Source organism: Sesamum indicum, linkage group LG12 (assembly GCF_026168435.1).
Source record: "Sesamum indicum cultivar Baizhima isolate 11 linkage group LG12, ASM2616843v1, whole genome shotgun sequence".
NCBI lineage: Eukaryota > Viridiplantae > Streptophyta > Magnoliopsida > Lamiales > Pedaliaceae > Sesamum > Sesamum indicum.
Genome location: NC_142668.1, coordinates 6,415,368 through 6,436,534, shown reverse-complemented (window position 1 = coordinate 6,436,534; position 21,167 = coordinate 6,415,368). Strand labels below are relative to the sequence as shown.

At 35.2% G+C, this 21,167-nt stretch overlaps 1 protein-coding gene across 1 annotated transcript; it reads right to left on the bottom strand.

Annotated features, from left to right (window-relative positions):
- Nucleotides 1–341: 341 nt before the first annotated feature.
- LOC105178663 (reticulon-like protein B8) lies at nt 342–4,588 on the bottom strand. Its single transcript, XM_011102183.3, has 6 exons — nt 4,437–4,588; nt 3,195–3,382; nt 2,928–3,108; nt 2,703–2,844; nt 1,667–1,736; nt 342–840 (listed from the first exon to the last, which is right to left on the bottom strand). The coding sequence occupies exons 2-6, from the start codon at nt 3,376–3,378 to the stop codon at nt 671–673; spliced, it is 747 nt and encodes a 248-aa protein (XP_011100485.2). The 5' UTR covers nt 3,379–3,382; nt 4,437–4,588; the 3' UTR covers nt 342–670.
- Between the last annotated feature and the right edge of the window lie 16,579 nt (nt 4,589–21,167).

The following is a 21,167-nucleotide window of genomic DNA, read 5'->3' as shown; positions in this document are numbered from 1 at the left end:
ACAAAGAGGACTAGGGAGAGAAATTTGGGGCTTAGAGAAAACTTGGCCTTTTTTCTTTTTGACCAACTGTGCAACAAACTTGTCCTTATTCAACTAATTGACAAAATGCAGGACAATTTTGTATAAATCTATAAAGTGGAGGAGTCTTTTTTAAAATGGTCTATCCTAAGGGATTAAGTTTGCAATTTTTCTTCTTTTAAACTTTTAGCTCAACTGATAATCTTACATTTTCTCTCAAAACTCATCATCCTCCAACAATAGCGACGCTTTTCTACTAATGGAGTCGCGGGCATCTAGCGTACACTCACCAGCTATTAGACAAGAACTATAAACAAGCAGCATAGCTAATAACCAAATATCATTTCCCAGAATGTAATGTTCTGTCACTAGAATCTCTGCTGATTCTTCAGCAGGATTTCCCAGAACTATAGCTGCTGACATTCTCAGCATCTTTAATCTAACAGTCCCCCGGAAACGTTCCGGTTGAACATAACTGTATACAAACTACTAATGAAAGAACTGAATTATACTAAGATATGTAATGGGATTAGACGGGGGTCGAATGACTTCTAGTAAAATCTTTAAGATACAAAAATTATTATAACAGCAATATGTCCCCAGGACTCGGGTTAGATATCAAAATTTTCAACATCCATCCTCGTCCTATACCTCATTCTACCTTCTTTTCCCTGGGCCTGCCGGTTGGGATTCGGCTGAGGACGCGAGAATCTAGCTTCCGGAAATTGAATTGGAGCTGCTCCAGTACTTTCTTCAGGAAGCTATCAACTTCATCTTCGTATTTTTCGTACAGGGCAGGCAGCGTGTGGGCAGCCACAAAAGCTTAACAGACAAATAAGGAAGTTTGTGAGAACATCAGAATCAATCTTTATATACATAGTTTGCGTGCATAGTTGGCAGTGATATCACTTTCATGTCAAAGAAGATTTTCGTCGTCATGTTACAAGAACACCAGTACAGATCCAAACGAAGCATATTGTAAGTTACAATATATCTTTTCTTTGGATGTAGGTAGAATTATGAGAAAAACAAAGTTGCTATAAATATCTCAAAATTTGCACTTGTATAAACAGTTCATTTCATTCTCAGAGGTTTGTCCTTAGTTTTCCTTTGAGGACAAACAAAAGAAAAGGTTTCTCTTGCAGCTTTTCTTCACCAAAATTAAGGTACAAACATAATATATAGGTGACAATAATCCAAAACATTGATGGAGGATGCAAACTTTCCCAAGTTGAAGTTATTCACACGTATAACAGGCTGCATGCAAACTAAACAATCAACTCAGCTGCAAACATCACAATTATGGTCTACAAGGCATACAAAATCACCTAAAATCATAAGTACATCTTGGGTTTCTGAGTTTGTTTATCCCACTATACTTGTCTTCTCCAAAAGTCAACAAATGAGTGATTTGATTGCGAACTTTGCCCCTCTTCTAAATATAACTAACTAGCTTTTGATCCGGCCGTTGCAACTTAATTGCAGTTTACTTGTTAAATTTATATAATTATTAACTTTTAGAGAAAAGCGCGATTTTGGTAAAAATGAAAAATATTTTAACTTGTCTTATCCTTTAGAAAATGTGAACCCGAATACTATTTAGGAGATTAAGGGAGCAATTCATGTGATTATTAGTAAGAAATCTTACACAGGTATAGCAAAGTGAAAAAATTGCAAAAGCTTCCAATAATAGCAGCAGCCCACAAGCTAGCAACAACCTGCAAGTACCATCAGGGTGTTAAACTGAGTTTATCCTTGAAAGATCACCAATAAAAAAAGCAGAAACAATGTTGCAATACGTTCAAATGCACTGTCAATGTTCAATATCATGGAAAGAAAAATGGGAAAATACTTCAGTTGAGACGCACAAATCAACCGTTTTCCATCGATTTAATACCGCTATTTTTCCCTTGCATATAAGGTCAATTAGTTGCATTGCATACTGGTGTTCATATACCATGTAATGTGCAAAGAGAACGAGAGATTCTAAATCCAGGGTTTCTATCAGAAGATCTTAAAATGAAAAAAACATTATGTTATCACGGCAAACTCAGAAATGGGTCAAACAGATATTACAATCAGAAAATTCTTCTTTTAAAGTGTCAGGAGGAGTAGTTTCAATGTCTCGTCGTGAAGGTGCACAAGACATGACATTTCTACATGAAATAGAAGTACTTGAAACATTTTGATTACGAAGTGAAGAGTAGTTTCATCCTTCCCCTTTAATAGATCGGAAAATAGATATGGAGAGATAAAGTAAGAATTATTGCTAAGGCTCCTTGTTTCTACAACTTTATTGCAACATGATCGTTATATAATCCACAACAGCAAATATCAATAAGAGCAGGAGGAGCTGATGCATCGGCAAGTGCCTTCATCAATCTGTGACAATGCACACAGTTAACTGCATGGATTATTAGAGTCTAACTACATTATGCATGCCGCTATTGGCCTATTATAATGAACAACTCCATGTGATGGTAAAACATGGACATTAAATAGGCACTTTGGTGCGTCATTGATGACTCAAACAAAAAAGAACATAAAGAGAGAACAAAGAAGACCACGTCAAACTCATCCCAATCCATTAGAATATTAGTACTTGCAACTATGTGGATCAAAGAAATTGAAGGGGGAAAAGTCAAAAGTCGAAAAATGAAACACCGAAAAAGAAGAAAAATTACCACTAGAAATTGCTTTACATTTCCGGAACAGGCAACATCCTGCAAAAAGCCTAAACCACGATTCACCTCAGATCCTATCACCTTGCCAATGTTGGCACAAAATTCCTCCCGCAAAACAAGTCGAGGGACTTGAGATGGAGATCTGTCGGCATTGATAGGTTACAGCAATTAGAAATGCAGTGAAATGCTGCCACTACCAGAAAGCAGCATACAAGTCTATATTACCTATTTAATACGCCTGAAAAATTTTTCCAGAAAAATTGAGCAACCATGCCAACAACCAGCACAAAGCAGAGAATTGAAACAAAATGGTAATTGAGCCATTCGAAAATCATCCAAATGGATGTTGCACCACTTAGAAAACTAGCTGACATCTTCTTGTTCCTCCATAAAAGCACATCAGCAGCTGCACATTCAAGTGAGCTAGGTAAGTTAGAAAGAGGTTGATCTTAATGATGATAAAACTGATACCAACATGTGAAGAAATCCTACATTTGCCACCACCCAAAATATGGTGAACTGGTTTTTGACGCCCAAACAACCTGTTGATATGAGAAGTTACAAAGTCTGACTTCTCCTCCTCAAAAAATGACAATTTTTTGTGCTTTGAAACACTATCAGAAAATGTTTCCATGAGATCGTTCACAAGATCCTCGGCTTTTGTTCCCTCAGGCATATTTCTGCACGTGAAAATAGAACAAAGAAACAGCAGTCAAGAATAGACTCGCCTTTCCAATTCAGCAGTAGCTTTTTCAACTTGGAGAAAGTCAGATGAGGACATCACAACATTGTGTTTTTCACAATTTCATGTCTCAGATTGTGTAAAAGCTATTCATCAACATATCAAGTCTTAAGTTATGGCAACTGAAATTGTTTCATCTGTTTTGTTTCGGAAAACTCTTGAATACTACCGGAAATTCAACAAATTATCCTTTTAAACTGAAGTTTCATAATGCAGCTCACCAAACCTGGCAAATTTAAGAGAGCTTCACAGACAAATACAACTATAGCAAGAACCATAAAAGATAAAATCAAACAACACAACAAGATAAAGAATTATAACTTGAAGAATGCAAAAGCTCTACAGGGAGCCTGACATGCTAAAATGTCCAAGAATCAGCAAATTATGCATAGCAGTGACTCCAAATATACTAAAAACTAATATAATTCAGATGTACTGAAGCATTTTCATTTAAAAAACTGTCATCAAACTTAAAAAATTTGAAATCCCAGATGCCGTCGTGGTTTAAAAAAAAAATGCAAGAAACACAAACTAAAAACCAACCCGGATTGGCATAGCAAAATTATAATGAATAATGAATCAAAACATGTTTACAATTCTGTATCAACTAAAACTTCACACATCAACATCCACCACCCCACCCCCACCCAAAACTCCAAACTAACAAAAGAAAACATAGCAATTTCCACCAACCCCAGAACAAAACATACGCACAGAAAACATGCAAAGGTAAACCCAATTAAAAAAAAAACAAACACACAGATTTCCCAGAAAACAAAATATATATATATAGAGAGAGAGCGAGAGCGAGAGAAAAATCCCATCTCAAAAAAAATTCCAGAGCATTTCAGAACAACAACAGAGATGAAAAAAAGCAGACGCCAACATGATTCATGCAAAGCAACTAAAAAACCCAACAAGGAACAAAAATGGCCAACTTTACCAGACCCTCTAATTTGAAAATGGAAGAAGAGAAGGAAAGAAAAACTAACCCGGCGGAGAAAGGCGAAAAGGCAGACTCTTTTTACGGGAAACGATACTTCTACTCCACAGATCGATATCCCTCCTTTATACTTACTCATTACTCACTTTTTCTTTCTTTTCTATTATTCCTTCAAAAATTTTCACTAATTACCATGTTTGAGTTTATAATAATTTAGCAGTATTTGATTTCATGCTCTTATCCCATCCCAAAAAAAATAAATAAATCATACTCTTATATAAATAAAAGAAAATGTCATTTATAGAAATTAATTTAAATTTAAATTTACTACAAAGCGTATTAAATTCAGTTTAAAATATCATTCAATATAATCTATATTATTGTAAACCAAAGGGATATTTTTAAACTCAAAAGTTGTAGTTTTGATAAAGTTAAAATATGTTTTGTCCCCCTAAATTATTATAAAGGTAAATATGTTTTGTCCTCCTAAAATATGATAAATTTAACATTTACTTTTCTAAATTAACAAATGTAATACTTACTTTTAATAATTAAAATTTTGGATAGTATTGTCCTTATATTATATATATAGTTCAATAATAATTTTTCATTTTAAATTTAATCATAAAATATCTTTTAATTATAAAAAAATAAAGTATAATTAGTGAGTTAAATAGTTCGAATTTATTATATTTTATAGACTCAAAATTAAGTAATGGGGTTAATTATTTTTATTAATAAAAAATAAATAAATTATATTAAAATAGTTTATTTTAATATAATAATAAAAATATTACGAGTCGCGGTTTCAAATTAAAAAACTATTTTTTTTAAAAAAATCTACACAAGTCACGGTTTGAAACTGCGACTTTGTGTCGTGGGTGAAATCCACGACATCATGTCATGGTTTTCATCCACGACTTGTGAATCGCATTATTTTATTTTTATTTTTTTTATAAATTAATTATATTTAATTAATTTTTAAAATTATATTAATTTTAAAAATACAATGAAACATATAAATGTAATAGTGTAAAAAACACTTCTCAAAGATGCAATGAACTATACTGATAAGTTTGTCACAGTGTTGGAACCCTTCAATTGAAACCCGAGGCCAGATTTAGAATTTAGGAAAAAATGCAAGTAATTCTTGTGATACTATAAATGTATAAATTATTATTTTAAAAAACTTTTATGTCATAGTGCCTAGTATTAAAAAAAAAACAGCACTTTTCGTTCACAAACTTGGTTTGTGACACCACCCCTTAACTTAAATTAATGTTTATTTTAAATGTATTGTATTGATTTATTTTATTTTTATTCATAATATATTTGAAAGCGTGAACGACTATTTGTTATATATGTACATAAATAACGTGCTACAAAGACTAATAATTAAAAATAAATAAATAAAGAATATGCCCCAAATATCTATCTAAAGAATGTTATAAAATAATGGGTTAAATACACTTTATCCCATTAGACTATGCATCATGTGGTGTTCAAATTTCTAAACTAATAAAATGTGACATTTAAAATAATATTAGCCAACAAAAAAATATGTATAATAAGGACAATTTTGTTCAAATATTCATTTCAAAGGGGGAAATGATAAATTAATTTTCTTAGAGACCTAAATGTGATATTGTGCATAATTTAAGGGAGCAAAATGTATTTAATTCTAAAATAATTTACCTTGAAATCAAGTAGAAAATATTAAAAATATATAAATAACATAAGAATTAATCATAGGGAGAACTATTAAAAATAAAAAATATAAAGTAAAAAATGCTTTGTAATTTGAATACAATGAAATAAAGAAAAAACCATAATGTAATTATACTAGCAATAGTACATTTGAAATTCTTTTGTGACTAAATTTTTTATATAAAAAAGTACGAAGAAAATGAATATCTTTAAAAATTAATTAATTTTAAATATAATATTTTTGTATCAATATTTAGAATAAAATAATTGGAAGAGTACGTAGACATATACTAAAAGTTGAAATCGCTTTGGAAAATGTGAGATTCTTTTACCAATTTTAAAGCCATATAGCTTTGGTATAAATTGTACGTGTTTGCACCCCACCCCACCACTTACCTGCCTCCTATTTCCGTTGATTTAATTATTTTAATATTATAAAAAAGAATAAAAATATAACAACTTTTGAAAAAAAAAATAATATAAATATAGTTCTATGACTTGGAATTTGTTTTTCTAAATATATGCACAGAATAGTGGAAATATCATTTTTTTTTATCTCTTCGTCATTTTATTTAGGAAAAATCGTGGTTAGACTTGAAGTGTATTTTTTTAAATATATTTATTATTATTATTATTATAATAATAATATGTTACGATTATTTAATTATAAATTTAAACATTTTTAGTTATAATAAAATAAAGTTAAAAATATATGAATCAATGAGTGGCGTCTCCTTCGACAGGCCAAGAGATACGCCAAAGTCTATATAACGCACAAGAACTAACAGAGCGAGCTGAAAAAGCAATAAGAATTATTTGTCTAACATCTTACAATGAGTCTAGTAGGTAAGATCAGTTCTCGCTCAGACTGCTCAAAACATCTTAGGTTCAGTTCGTTCCAAATATGATACACACATGAAGCCAGTAGTGCACGATAAGCCAGATTAATAATGTGTTGCCCTTTTCATTTTCTTCTAAGCCACTTTATGTCCATTGGCTAGTCACGGTTAGGCCAATTGAAGCGAACGGATCGTTGAATAGGTATAAGGCACCGTTGGGCATAGGGGCATTGGAAGAATAAGTGCATATACGTCTTAGTCGCGCCTTCATCACATAGAACACAGGCGCCTAGGTAAGAGAACTATGGTTTATCAGCCGTCAAAAGCTTCCCCAATATAGCAAGCCATAAAATAAAATCATGCTTGGGGATCTTGAGGAAACCCAAGAGTAGTGAGACCAACCTATCTTGGGTCTTGGAGGGTCCAGTGATCGGTATAGAGATGTGGATGTAGGACCGTCATTCTCATACCTCCAAATGATGCAATCAATACATAGCTTTTGAGCGTGAGAGCCAGGGACTCCAAATTGACTCCATTAGCCACATGACATTCTCAGGTAGCAATTTTGACAATGCGAGAATCTTTAATCCATGTCCATGGTAACACTTTGTAATGACCGAGGGGAACTGTTCAAACTGATGGTATCTGATGATCTCATGCTCAACATTTTTTCAGACCAACGTTTTGAACAACTTGTATGCAAATTCCGTTCGGAGTTGGTTGTTGTTTAACATTACACTACTCTCCGACATTTTCTCACAAAAATAATGGACAGAACGGGCAAATATTATTTTCACTATTGCAGTCACAGACAGGCGACGAACCCCTTTTAGAACTCCATTAGTGCATTCTAACATATTGGTTGTTAGAATACCATTGTCATCTGCCATCATGAGAAGTTGTCCATTTTTCCTTTTTGATCTGGTCTAGGTATGCAAACGCTTTTAGCTTGTGGCACTTGTTCTCCTCCATAATTAGACTGAATTTTCTGATTTGATACGCGTAGCCAACTTTGGAACAAAGATCTTTCAACTATAAATTCTTGTAACAATTTCTGGAATTAGAATACACGTGTTGTAAGCAATATTGGTGCACTCCACGAGTGGTATAAAGTACAAAATTCGGCCACTGCTCTAATGAGATCCGAATGACAGTAAAAAATAAGGCACATCCTGAACCGCCCTCTTAAAATATGTTTGTTTAACATTTGAAGCAACCATTTCCATGCTAAATAGGAATCGTTATCAACAAATGCAAATGCAAGAAACAGTACATGTTGATTTCCATCAATTACAGTTGCAATGAACATTTTGTACTTATACTTTGTGTATAAATGAGTTCCATCTACACTGATGACTTTGTGACAAAATTAGAACCCTTTTATACACGGTTTGAACGCGCAGAACACATATGTGATCACATATGCACCACTTCGCCGCTTGAAAGGTTTTGTGCTCCCATTCAACAATTATTCCCTTATTTCATTTTTGGAGAGCTCCCATGTAACCTGGTATCTTTCGAACTAGACTAAAATACATTTTATCCCCTTATATTTTGTTGAAATAGCTAATATCCCTCTGTATTTTTGAAATAGGCTAAAACCCCGATCTGTATTTTGTAAAATTCAACAAAAAACACTCCCTTCCGTTAGTAATTAACAAAAGTTGCACTACATGCGCTCCTTGTGCGTTTGGGGGGAGGGGGGTTAGCTGTTATTGGCCTTATTTTTTAGTGTTTTTTTATTAAAATATCCTTATGGTGTGTATATAATCACATGTACAACTTTTACTTATTTTGAGTGGTTTTTTTTTTTTCGTATTATCATCTGTCTAAAAAATATTTTTTTAAATATATTTACTTAAAATATAAAAAATATATATACATTTTTGAAGTTTTATGATTTAAGTTGAAATATTAAAAATAAAATCACAGTATATAAATTAATATCGTAAATTCATTTTTCAAATTTAAGATATCTTACAAATATAAATGTTAATAATTATAAAAGTTATATATTATTAATAATTTAAATTGTTATTTAGTTAAGAATATGCAAATAAATTATATTTTAGTTTAAATTACTTTTATAATTACTGAAACTAAAATTAAAACTTTCCTTAACATTTAAAAATATTTCAATGAATTATTTAAAATTTAATTAATGTAGTTTTTAAATCATTTTAAAATTCAAAATTTAGAAACTAAAAAAATATATGAAAAAAAAGGGCGACGATGAATTGAGGGTGACCGTCACATCCACCATCGCCTAGAACTGCGCCATCTCCCAGAATATAGCAGATCTGATTCGACGTCATCGCCCCCCTCTATGGGAGGCCACGGGTGGTGAGAGGCGGTGAGAAAAGTGGCGAGGGATTGTGGAGAGGGCAGTACGAGTAGGGGGTGGGTTAATTTTTTTAAATTTATTCTTTCAAATAATAATTTTTTTATAATATGTGACACCCTGTATCTATTAATGAAATATCATGTATCGTCCTTAACGAATTAATTTATTATCACTTATGAGATTTATTTATTTATTTATTTATTTATCTATTTCTTTTTTAAGGTTATTCATAAAAGTTTATTTGTGATAATTTGGGGGCAAAGCGGAAGTTATATGAAAGCCAAATGTTAATTTGTACTAGAAAGTTATAAATTGGCTACAAAAAGAAAAGAAAAAAATATTATTTTAGTCCGCTAATTATACATAATTTTAATTTTAGTTCGATAATTATGTCCATTTTTGTTTAGGTCCAGTAACTTACAAAATTTCTTACTTTTAGTCCTCTGGCAGATTTTCAGACAATTTTACCCCTATGAGTGCATATGGACTAAAACTGCTTTTCAAAGTTGCATAGGGGTAAAATTGTCCCAAGATCTGCCAGAGGACTAAAAGTAAGCAATTTCTTAAGTTATTGGACCTAAACAAAAATAAACATAGTTATCAGACTAAAAATAAAATTAGGCATACTTAGCGGACTAAAGAAATACTTTTCCCAAATAAAAATATACGTTATAGCTGGAGATATGATTCAAATATATTAAAATTCTAAGGGATTAAATTGGATTGTACAAAGCTTTACCCCCAAAAAATCGGAGGAAGAGGCAGCAGGTAAAACTTCCTTCCCTCTTTCCTTAACATGCATTTTTGTACCATTTTCTTTCTTGCTCTGATATTAGTTTAAAGGGTGAATAGCAATTTGTCCCCTGTGATATTGAAAATGGGCGTATTATCTTCTTATGAAAAAAATATAGCAATTTTATTCTGTTGTACTTTTTAAAATGAAACAATTTACCTTCTTATACAGGGAGGTAAATGGCTTCATTTTAAAAATCATAAGGGGGTAAATTGATGTATTTTAAAAAATATAGAGAGGTAAATCGCTAATTATTTTTTTATAAGGGATAATTTGCTCATTTGCGATATCACAAATGCTTGCATTTTTCCCTTAGTTTAAATTGATACGACTTAAGTAGTTAACCTTAGTTGATTGGTTAATTAAATTCCAAGTTAAGTCAATATTTATTTGATTGTTCCGATACATATAATAACTAATTACAAGTAATTAATTACACTTATCTTGAATCTGAATATTTATTGGGAAATTATTTAATTGTTCTAATGTTATAAGTATTTGTTAATTGCTCAACTGAATTGAACATTTATTAAGTTAAACTTAAGAGTAATTATTATTGACATTATTTGAGATAGGAAGTTTGATGTACTCTTCATTTGTTGAGGGTATAAACTATTTACCAACTAACTATTAACAAATTAAGTTTGACTGATTTGAATTGGATCAGTACTATATGAATTATAAATAATATTAAAAAAGTTATTTATAGATTTGTTCTTATTTTTCAACTTGCTTTGCTAAATATATTTAGTTAACTAATAAAAATATAAAAGAAATATGATAGATTTGGATGTACTAAAATACCCTCTGTTTCATTTTGTGCATAATTGTAGACGTAATTGATGTGTAGTTACATTCCAGTATACATGACTATCATGTTCATAGTTTTAAATATATTGATAGAATAGGATGGAGTGGCAGATGAACTATCAACCCAACTTCTTCGAGATAAGTTCAACTGTTGACACACACCAATTATGTGGGTTTTAAGGTGAGTGTCATTTAAAAGTGTATTCGTGTCTTTCAAAATTGGAGGAATACTAGATGTTATGTGCATGACTATATATATATGTATCAAAAGTAGACCAACTTGATAAAATATTTCTCGAAATCGTTCATTTATAAATGAATATGAATATGGTATTTGGTTATCTATTTGAATTTGAATGGGTATTGGAACTCTGTGGAGCTAAGTGCTACAACGTGATAATTATTAATTATTTCAAGTGATATTCTGGTATTTTTTTATGAACTTCCGTTGGGAACCACCTCTAGAGTCCATATGAGTATCCCAAAGGTCCCACTTATCTTGATATTGTTCAGTTCGTCATAATATTGAATATGCATGTGGTCTTTAAATGGTCTATTTTCTATACAATTATTCGACTCGCTTTGTGAATTTGATCATGTGATTCATGCTAAGTGGTCAATGGGCCAGGGGATGGACGATTCGTGGGGCACACTGGGGTAGCATTGGACTGCTAGTTGAGGCTTCATCATTCAGTTCCAACTTAAGTATCCTTTCATGGGCACGCTGGAGATTGTCTGCATGTGATTGGCGCCGTCATGTACCTAGGCATGGCCAATTCTATGTGGTTGTGGAATCGCTCCTTGTATGAAGGATAAGATAGTAAACGGTCTTTCAGGAGACACAAGGTGGTGATCATAAGATTCGGCCATTACCTGATATGGTTCTCACAGGCTCCATTGTTATTGTTGCCAGCCAATGTGACATATTTTAAATATTTTGATTGAGTTTTCTAATATTGACTATTTTTTTCCACGTGCATCCACTGACGGCCTCACTAACTTTTGCTTACGTATTTTAAATTTCTTCCTCCATATATAGGGGATAAAGCGAACAATTCAAAATTTAGCTGGCCTAGTAAAGAGGTCGAGGTGGTTAAGAAAGAGGTCAAATGGTCAGGGCTTGTATTTATTTCGGTTATTATTTGGTGAATATATTGATGTTATGATTTTGGCTAGATCGCATCCCAAGGATAGAGCCTAAAGAAGGGGTCCTACTCTTGGGGTGTGGCATAACATATATTAAAAATTAATAAACTATGAGCCCTTTGTTTTTTTTTTAAATTTAAGATCCAACTATTAAGATTAGATCTAACGACTTTGGTATACTAAATACAAATCCAACGATTATTAAAATAAAAAATAATATATATTAAGTAAGATTATAATACGCCGTTAGTTAGATTTAATAGAGATGGGCGATTGAGCTATATTTAAAACAATAAAAGGGTTTTTTTTTTAAAAAAACAAAGGGGGATTTTAGTTGACTTTTTAATACGTGTGTTTTTATGCATTTAAGCCATCGAATTGATCTCTCCCATGTGTCACAAAAAATTTCACGAGTTACCCTCAAACTGTACCATGCCTTTTGGTATGATATGTCAAACCCTATCTGATTCTACATAGTTTGATAATATGCTTAATACCATATGCGGGGTCGGATTTTACCTATCCCAAAAGTAAAGAAACAACAAATTTTTTGTCTACATTGCAATGTTCAAGTGGCATGTCTCTATAAAATATGTGTGGTCTTCCCCATATTTTGTTATAATCCAATATCTAATTTTTGGTTTTATTATACCTCGAAACTGCCATCTACACTGCATATCTGAAAGAAAAAAAAAATCAATCAATCAACTTTGATGGTTTTGGTTATGCAATAATATATATACACATACACACACACACATATATATATATATGTACCTGGCGTGCTATGCTTATAGATGACCTTCCACTTGCTTGTTGTACTCTCAACTACGACATACTCGGGTCGTGCATTCCGTATCGAGTGACCTTTCAGCGCTCCTATAATGTTCTTTAGTTTTTAAGATCATCCCTACATCAAGATTGCCTTTATTAGTATGATAAAATTTTTGCATACTTTGAAGATTGGACATCAATGGAGTCTACAAGTATCTCCAAGAATGTTCGATCGAAGAATGGTACAAAGGCGAAAAACCATTTGCTCAGTAGTTGTATTTGGTATAACCGGTTCACTTGGTGATGGCATACCTTGTTCGAATATTTCAGTCATGACATTTATGTCAACATCATTTTCGGTATCCTCGGTTGTATTGGAAATTCTACTTTGTCCGGTTTAGAATTATGATAAAAAAAATTTGCAGAACTATCGACTTTAGGGACTTCTACGTAATCCTCTTTAGGCGAGAAATCTTTTGCCTCGTGGCCATGTGATAGGGTTGCCCCTATGTATTGAAGTTCAATATTTTCAAGGCCTTGTGTAATAGTGACTACCTCGGGGTATAATGTTTTGCGCTATAATTAGAAGTTGGTACAAAAAAATTATGATCAGATGTCCTTCAATAAAATCAGGGTTAGAAGTAGAAGGGAATGGGTGACCAAAAGCTACATGTATTTACCCCACTATTGGCTCATTTGTGAATTGCCCTCAGGAAAAATTTATTTTGATTCAATGTATACTTCCATTATTGAGCAGTAGATGTAGGGTCCAGAAAGAATGACAAGGTGTATTATGTATTTGTAGAAGAGCTTCTTTTATACAATCAAACTATTGGCATGTATGTTTCGCGAAAACTTTCAACAAGTACTTGTTACTATCAACACTAATTTTCTAATATATCCTCGGTAGAAATTCAGAATAAGTTGATGAACAAGGTAATTTCATCACTATAATAGGCATCCGATCATACATCACAAACCAACCATCATTGGATAATTCACCACAGAATTACACAATTTTCTATGCAAAGAAGAGCAATATGGTCCATGTGATGCAATTGTATTATCCTAACAAGCACAACAAAGACCTGATAATATTCTTGATGGAGACCTCAATGTCGTACTTCCAAAGACAAAACTTACATGTTCGTATGTAGCATGTGCTATACCAGATTGGATTTTATGATGTTTATAGGTGCAGAAGGCTCGTACATGATTGTCATCGTATCACTACATTGGAGGAGAGGTGGCGATCCGAAATATACACTTTTCACCTTCGTGTAGGAAAAGCCACAATTACCCGACAAGATGGCTAAATAATTTAGGCACTCCCTATATATGGTGAGCCTATGATCGGAGCTGATCTCGAAAGATCAACTATTGAATGGCAGGACTACTACCTGACATATTTAGGTTTTCAGCTAAATGTGAATGCATTTAAGGGTTCACGATTGTGATTATGTTAAGTCCAGTTTTGCAACATTATCAAGCCGATTGCACATTAATGCATGATGATACAAATGAGCCAACACAAAATGTGGGTGAGGAAATAAGAAGACCTCGGCGCCAACGCCACCGGTGCAATTGTGGGACGGCGGTCATTTTTAACATTTCTTATTATTGTAATATTTATAATAATAGATTGTATTTTTTTTAATTAATAAAATTTTAAATTTATTATTGGTTATAATTAAAAAATATTTAAATATATAATTAAGTAATTATAACATATAATAATAATAAATATATTTAGAAAAAGAAAAAAAAGAAGAGGCATGAACCCGGTCCTTATGACTTGGCATTTTTCTTAATTTTTTTTTCTCAAGTCGTTGATGTCGTAATATTTTTATTATTGCATCTAAAATATTATATTTTTATTATTTTTTTAATAATATAAAAGTAAATAAGCCTATTTCCATTAAACCCTATTATATTATTTCTGCTAGACGAGGACACACCTTTATTTATTTATTTATTTTTTAGTTTTCAGGTAAAGGATTAAATTTTATTACTAAAGTAAATATGTATGTACATATGCAATGAGCCATCGTAAGTTGACTCACGTTCCCTTTCCAATTTTTCTCATCCCTACCATTCACGATCGATCATCACTAACCTATTCAAATATAAGGCAATACAATAAGGAGATCAATTGCCTTGCTAATAGCCTCATATGTCTCAAGATATTCATCTTGGAATCTCAATGGTTGCCTTACCACGTGCATGGTTAATTTCTCTATCTCTGCAATGATCACTCGATTTCAATGTTGTCAAAGCTCCCAATAAGTTGCCAAAAATTGATCCCTCTTGTAAGCGCTCAATGCCGAATACACTCCCCACACCTAATCTTTAACCTCCATTGCATCCGTAGGAATAATCCTTCACGAAAGATTAGTTAGGGGCTATACCTGTTGTGCAACAGAGCAATGCAACAGTACATGAACATTGGTTTCTCCTCAGCCTTACCATCGAACACAATCCCCTTAGCACCCTATTCGTCGAGCTAAATTAATCAAGGTAGGCAAGGCCTCATAGAACATCCTCCAAAAAACATCCGTACATTCGGCGGAGTTCAACTATTCCACAGTAGCCCAAATTCACTATTCCTTGTCAGCGACATATTTCGCACTCGTGGCATCCGACACCGAAGCTTCCATCAAAGCTCACCGCTCCAGCTCCATTAGGTATGGGGGTCATCCTTGTGGATGCATTGCTTCATGCGGGATGTGATTAAGCTTTGAAGTACTTGATGACCTTGTGACTCTCGAGTTTTCTTCCAATGTCTGGACTTTGCAGAGATGTCTAATCCTTGATTCTTGGCCTTCTTGTCACTCAATCTTTGATGGGGTCCAAGTCTATCGAAGACAGATATGCGTTCCATTTGCTTTCCTTTATTTCCAAGGATCTCATTTGTTGTCAAGCATTCTCCTTCAACAATATTGTTGGTGTTGGCTTTTTTTATGGCTACACAAATGGAATTCTATAGAGTGAACCCAAGGCCTGATCAAGAGATTTCAAGAGTGTGCCCCTATTCTCTTAACATCATTTATGTTGCGTTAAGTCCTTGTACTTGTCCATCATTAGCTTCTGGAGACAGTTATCCTAAAGTAACTCCTTCTTGTTGATTGTAGTTGCTTTAGTAAGGAGTTTGAATGCTCTTGGGTCAAAACCCTTTGTACAAAAGCTTTTAAGGTTCTTCGTGCTCTATTTTGGGTCCTTGAGTTGGTAACCCACTGGGTGGTTGGTCTTCCTTGCATCAAGATTTGTCCATGGAACCACCAACTCTTTTAGTGAATGCAGTGGAGGATTTTTCATTTGGACCAATTCACTGCCATCTACTAGAGAGGTTGTTTTGTTTTTACTTTCCTTATCATGACTACTTTTTGTTGTTCGGATTTTTCAATGGATGACACTTGTTGTATTCTCGATATAGTATTTAGCATCAGTGAAATGGGACTCAGCTTTGGTGAATTATTTATCATAGGAGAGCACTTTCTTTACAACACCGTCTAGAGAATACTTGAAGCATTAGTGTCAAGTACAAGGAACCACACCATCCTCATGTAGCCAAAGTTGCCGAGGAGCATGTTGTATGATGTCTTGGCATCTATGACAAGGGACAATGCGGTTGATGACATATCCTCCATCAACAAGTTTATTCTTATTATACCGAGAGCCCTTTGTCCCCCATGGCTGAAACCTTGGATCATCAGATGACTATTTGTTAGTTCGTCCATGTACATTCCCGACTTCTTCATTGTGCTTAATGGCATGATATTGACTGTAGAACCTCCATCAACTAATATACGGTTGAACATTTGCTCATGTGCATAACAAGTTACGAACAATGACCTGTTATAAGGTTTGGAGCCAAGTAGTAGATCTTCATCAATAAAGGTCATTATTGTCATGTATTCATCATTAGAAGTTATGTTAGAGATACAATCTTCTCTAGAAGGAGTTTCTTCTTCATGAGTCGTGTTACATGAAACTTTATCTTCAAATTTAGTTGTATTCTTCATCACAACATCAAATGATCCAAATGTAATCGTGACCATATTTGAGGCCGCATTATGTAATTTTACTAAGATTTTTCCTTGGCGGGCTAATTGCACAAGTTTTTAAATATGACGCAATCATGGATTTGACGCCCCACTAGTCTATGGTAGTAGCAATAATTTGGATCATCAGTTCTTCTTACTTCTTTGGTGGTTCCATTTCAGGTAATTCAATGAAATTCACATTGAGCAAATCATCGAAGATTCCAAAGACAAAGTCGAGGAAAGGATACTACTTGGTTTGCATATCTTTCAGGATTAATTTTCTTTGCTTCTTTTGTTAGGGGAAGTTCTTCTTCTCGACACCCTATCACTTGTCTTTCCTCATAACTTGAAGGGGTTGTATTCAGTACCATGGACTCTTTGACTAGGGGTGGAGGAAGATTATGCATTTTGTCCATTTATTATGTTGGGAGGTGGCATAATGCCGGATGAACGCTTTAGCATCCTGGAGCATCTTCTGCCAATAGAAGAGGAACTTAGGCGAGCGAAAATGGCCTTGTGCCTCGAGATTGGTAGGCAATGTGGAATCCCTTTGTTATTCTGGGTATTATGCTGAGGTTCCTCTCTCCTTACAATCTCATAAATTTTCCATTCCATTCTATCTCCTTCCAATTCATGGTGCTGATGTGGTGTTGGGAGTCTAATCGCTAAGCACATTGTGACCATTTCTCTCAAACTACTTAATACCGTCCATGCAGTTTTACGATAAGGTCATCTTGATCACATTCTATGGTAACCAATTTGTGACTCCACACTATGCATCATTCTCTCACATCCTTTGTTTCCTCCACATTGACACTATTGACTCCCTCTACTTTCTCTCCATCCGCCTTGTTTCTTCCCCCTAAATAGACCCCTTTACTATTCCTACTGTCACATACCTCCTTGACCTCTATACCCAACTCCAACAATTTCAACACCTATTCCAGTTACCACAAGGCCTTCCTCCCCCTCAGCCACAAGATCACTATATCCACATCCTTCCCTACCATACTCTAGTCAATATAAAACCTTACAGATACCCCTATGCTTAACAGAAGTTATGACTGCACTGATTACAGAGATGCTCCATAAGGGTATTATTCGATCGAGTACTAGTCCCATCTCCTCATCGTGGTGTTGGTTAAGAAGAAAGATAGGTCTTGGTTCTTTTATGTTGATTATCGAGCTCTGAATGCCATTACGGTCTAGGTCGTTTTCCATTCCAACTATCGATGTACTTCATGGTTCCACCATTTTCTCCAAGTTAGATTTACATTCTGGCTATCACCAGATTCAGGTAGTCCCTACTGATTTGCAGAAGATGGCATTTCGTATAGTAGATGACCACTTCGAATTCCTCGTCATGCTTTTCAGGCTCTCTAATGCCCCTACCACATTTCAAGAGGTTATAATTGAGATTTTTTGTCCCCTTTTATGTCGATTCATGTTGGTATTTTTTGACAAGATTCTTGTATATAGTGTTGATTGGAGTTTGCATGTAACTCACCTTGGCGAAGTACTGTAGGTTTTGACTTTTCACAGGTTGTTTGTCAAACTTCGTAAGTGCAATTTTGGCGTTATTTCCATGGACTACCTGGGGTACGTCAGTTTGCAACAGGGTTCACCGCTGATCCTTTCAAGCTTCGCGCCATGGTGGAATGGCCTACACCAACCTCATTATCCGCCCTTTGGGTTTTTGGGCCTCACAGGGTATTACTGGCATTTCGTTCACCATTACGCCACGATTGTTGCACCCCTTGCTGACTTGCTTTGCAAGTATTCCTTCGATTGGACCCCGGTTGCAGAATCAACCTTCAACGTCTTTAAATTAGCCATGGTGACCCTACCTATTCTTCAGTTCCCTAACCTCTCATTACCTTTCGAGGTCATGACAGATGCTTCACAGGTGGCTATTGGTGTCGTACTCTTTCAAAATCAGTGCCCTTGCATTTTTCAGCAAGAAAAATGAGCCCAACTATGCAATTAGCTTCCACTTATGAGAGGGAGATGTATGTCATTACAAAAGTTGTATGCCACTACCTTTTGTATTGCCGCTTCCACATCTACACGGATCAGAAGAGCCTCCTTGGTCTTCTCAAGCAAAATATTCAAACTTCGGCATAGCACAAGTGGTTAACGAACTTGCGTGGGTTCGATTGTGACATTTTCTACGCATTGTCTAGACACTCGGCTGCTTTGGTGCTCCTCCTTTTGGTCGTCTCGTCTGCTGTGCTGCTAGTACTTACCCAATTGAGGGAATCCTTTGCCATACACCGCGAATATTTTTCTACTTAAGCACCTACAACACACACCATACAATCATTTAATGTTTTCCTCTCAGCACGACATGGTGTATTACAAAGATAGATTGTTCATCTTAGAACAGACTCGACTATAGCCAAATTACTTACTGAATTTCACTCTATCCCCTTGGTAGTCACAGGGAAAGAGGGAACAGGTACAACATGGAGTTCTATAAATTCGACGATACAGGGCTAGTTTATGTTGTGAGAACTGCCCGAGTCGATCAAAACAAAGAGAAAATATTCTCAAATGAACCCACGTAAGCAAAGAAGAACGGGGAGTTGGAACCCGCTAGTGCAGCCCTCGACAACTGGAAATGAATCTGGCTAGGGGCTGGTCGGGCTGCAGCAAATGCACTAGGGCTGGGGGCGGTTCATAGAGTCCCGGGTCAGGGTGGAAGGGCTGGTCCGACGGCTCATCCTCATCTAACATCAATAATAGAAAGTGTTTGGCTTTGCATCGATGACCTAGAATAAACTTCTCGTCACAATTGAAATAAAGGCCCTGAGCGTGGCGAGATTACATCTTAGCTGGGGATAGTCGGCATATCGGAAGGGCAGGCTTGGGGGCGGGGGTGGCAATAAGGCGGCAGCCACGACGAGTATGCTAGGTGATTAGTACCCAAAGAAGGAAGCTTCGAATTATTGGCCATGGCCTCCAATAATTTAGCAAGCCCAAAAGCTTGGCTAATAGAGGATGGGTGTAAAATAGTGAATCCACGTTGGATGTCACTCTAAAGGTCGGAGATACAACAGTTTAGAATCGCTTCTGGCGGCAAACCCACGACATGGTTACATAACTGCTCTAGTTCGGACTAGAACACATTCATCGTATCACGTTTTCGTAACTTGAGCAATGTCGGGATGGGGAGTGGCATTGGCCTCGGATGAGCAATACTTCCATGCTCGGTGTCCTGCTGCTTTTACCTCCAATTAGCAGCGTTCGAGATTCCATTTTTCTTGATGGCGGTTCTTATGCCAGTAAAATAGTCTATGATATTTTTCGGCATCTGGGCCCAAAGGTAAGCTGGTCTTCATTACTGATGAGCCCTTTCAAGATTCCCCAGAATACTTTTATCCTATGGTTAGTATTGCATGAGAGCCTCTCCACCATGGATCGACCGTGGCTTCAGTACCTCCATGGTGAGTGTGTATTATGCTCCAATGGTACCATTGAGACTCACCAGCACCTGTTCTTTTGTTGCCCTTATGCTGGACAGTGTGTTCGTCTATTGCGACGTGAGGTCCGATTCCCTTGGACCATTAGAGAATGGATCATTGATGTATTGATTGCTGCATCGAGATGGAGGGGGAAGCATGTTATCAATGTTGCTTATCATAATCTTTTGGCATCTCTTGTGTATCACATTTGGCAAGAACAGAATGGACGAAGCTTTCAATAGCTGGATCGAGATGCACTATCCCTTGCTCAGATTACTCATAATGAGATTAGACTCCATATACTTAGTGTTGAACTTCCTCATAGTATCAGTACTATTGCTTTGGATAGAGTATGGCGGATACTATAACATACTTAAAGTGTCATTTGAGATGTACACTATGTACTTTACTTAATAAAATTTACTTTTATCGAAAAAAACTTGAACAATGTTCACTTGATGGTTGTCATAAGTAGAAGGGCCGAAGCGAAGTTCAAGGGCTCGGGTGAAACCCTCCTAAGAAGATAGTTGTTAGTTGGATTGTATCCATTTGAACCAACTGAGAGCATTACCAGTCACGCAAAAGAAATCATGTCAAAGCAGTGTCCCGACGGAACCTGATAATAAGAAAAATACTGCTCCGCTTGGAAGATCCAATCGAGGGGTTGGGAGCTGTCAAGCAGTTGCATGTGGAGTTTAGGAAGCTTAACCGCATTAGGTGGCGGCAGTTGGAGGTAGGCAGAGGGCGAGGAAGGTGGAGAAGGGGTGAGCTGGAAGGGTGAGAGGAAGAGGGTAGGCTGTTGATTGCTGCTGGAGATCCGCAATCATGGCGGTGAGGTAGAGATGATGGACTCATGGTGT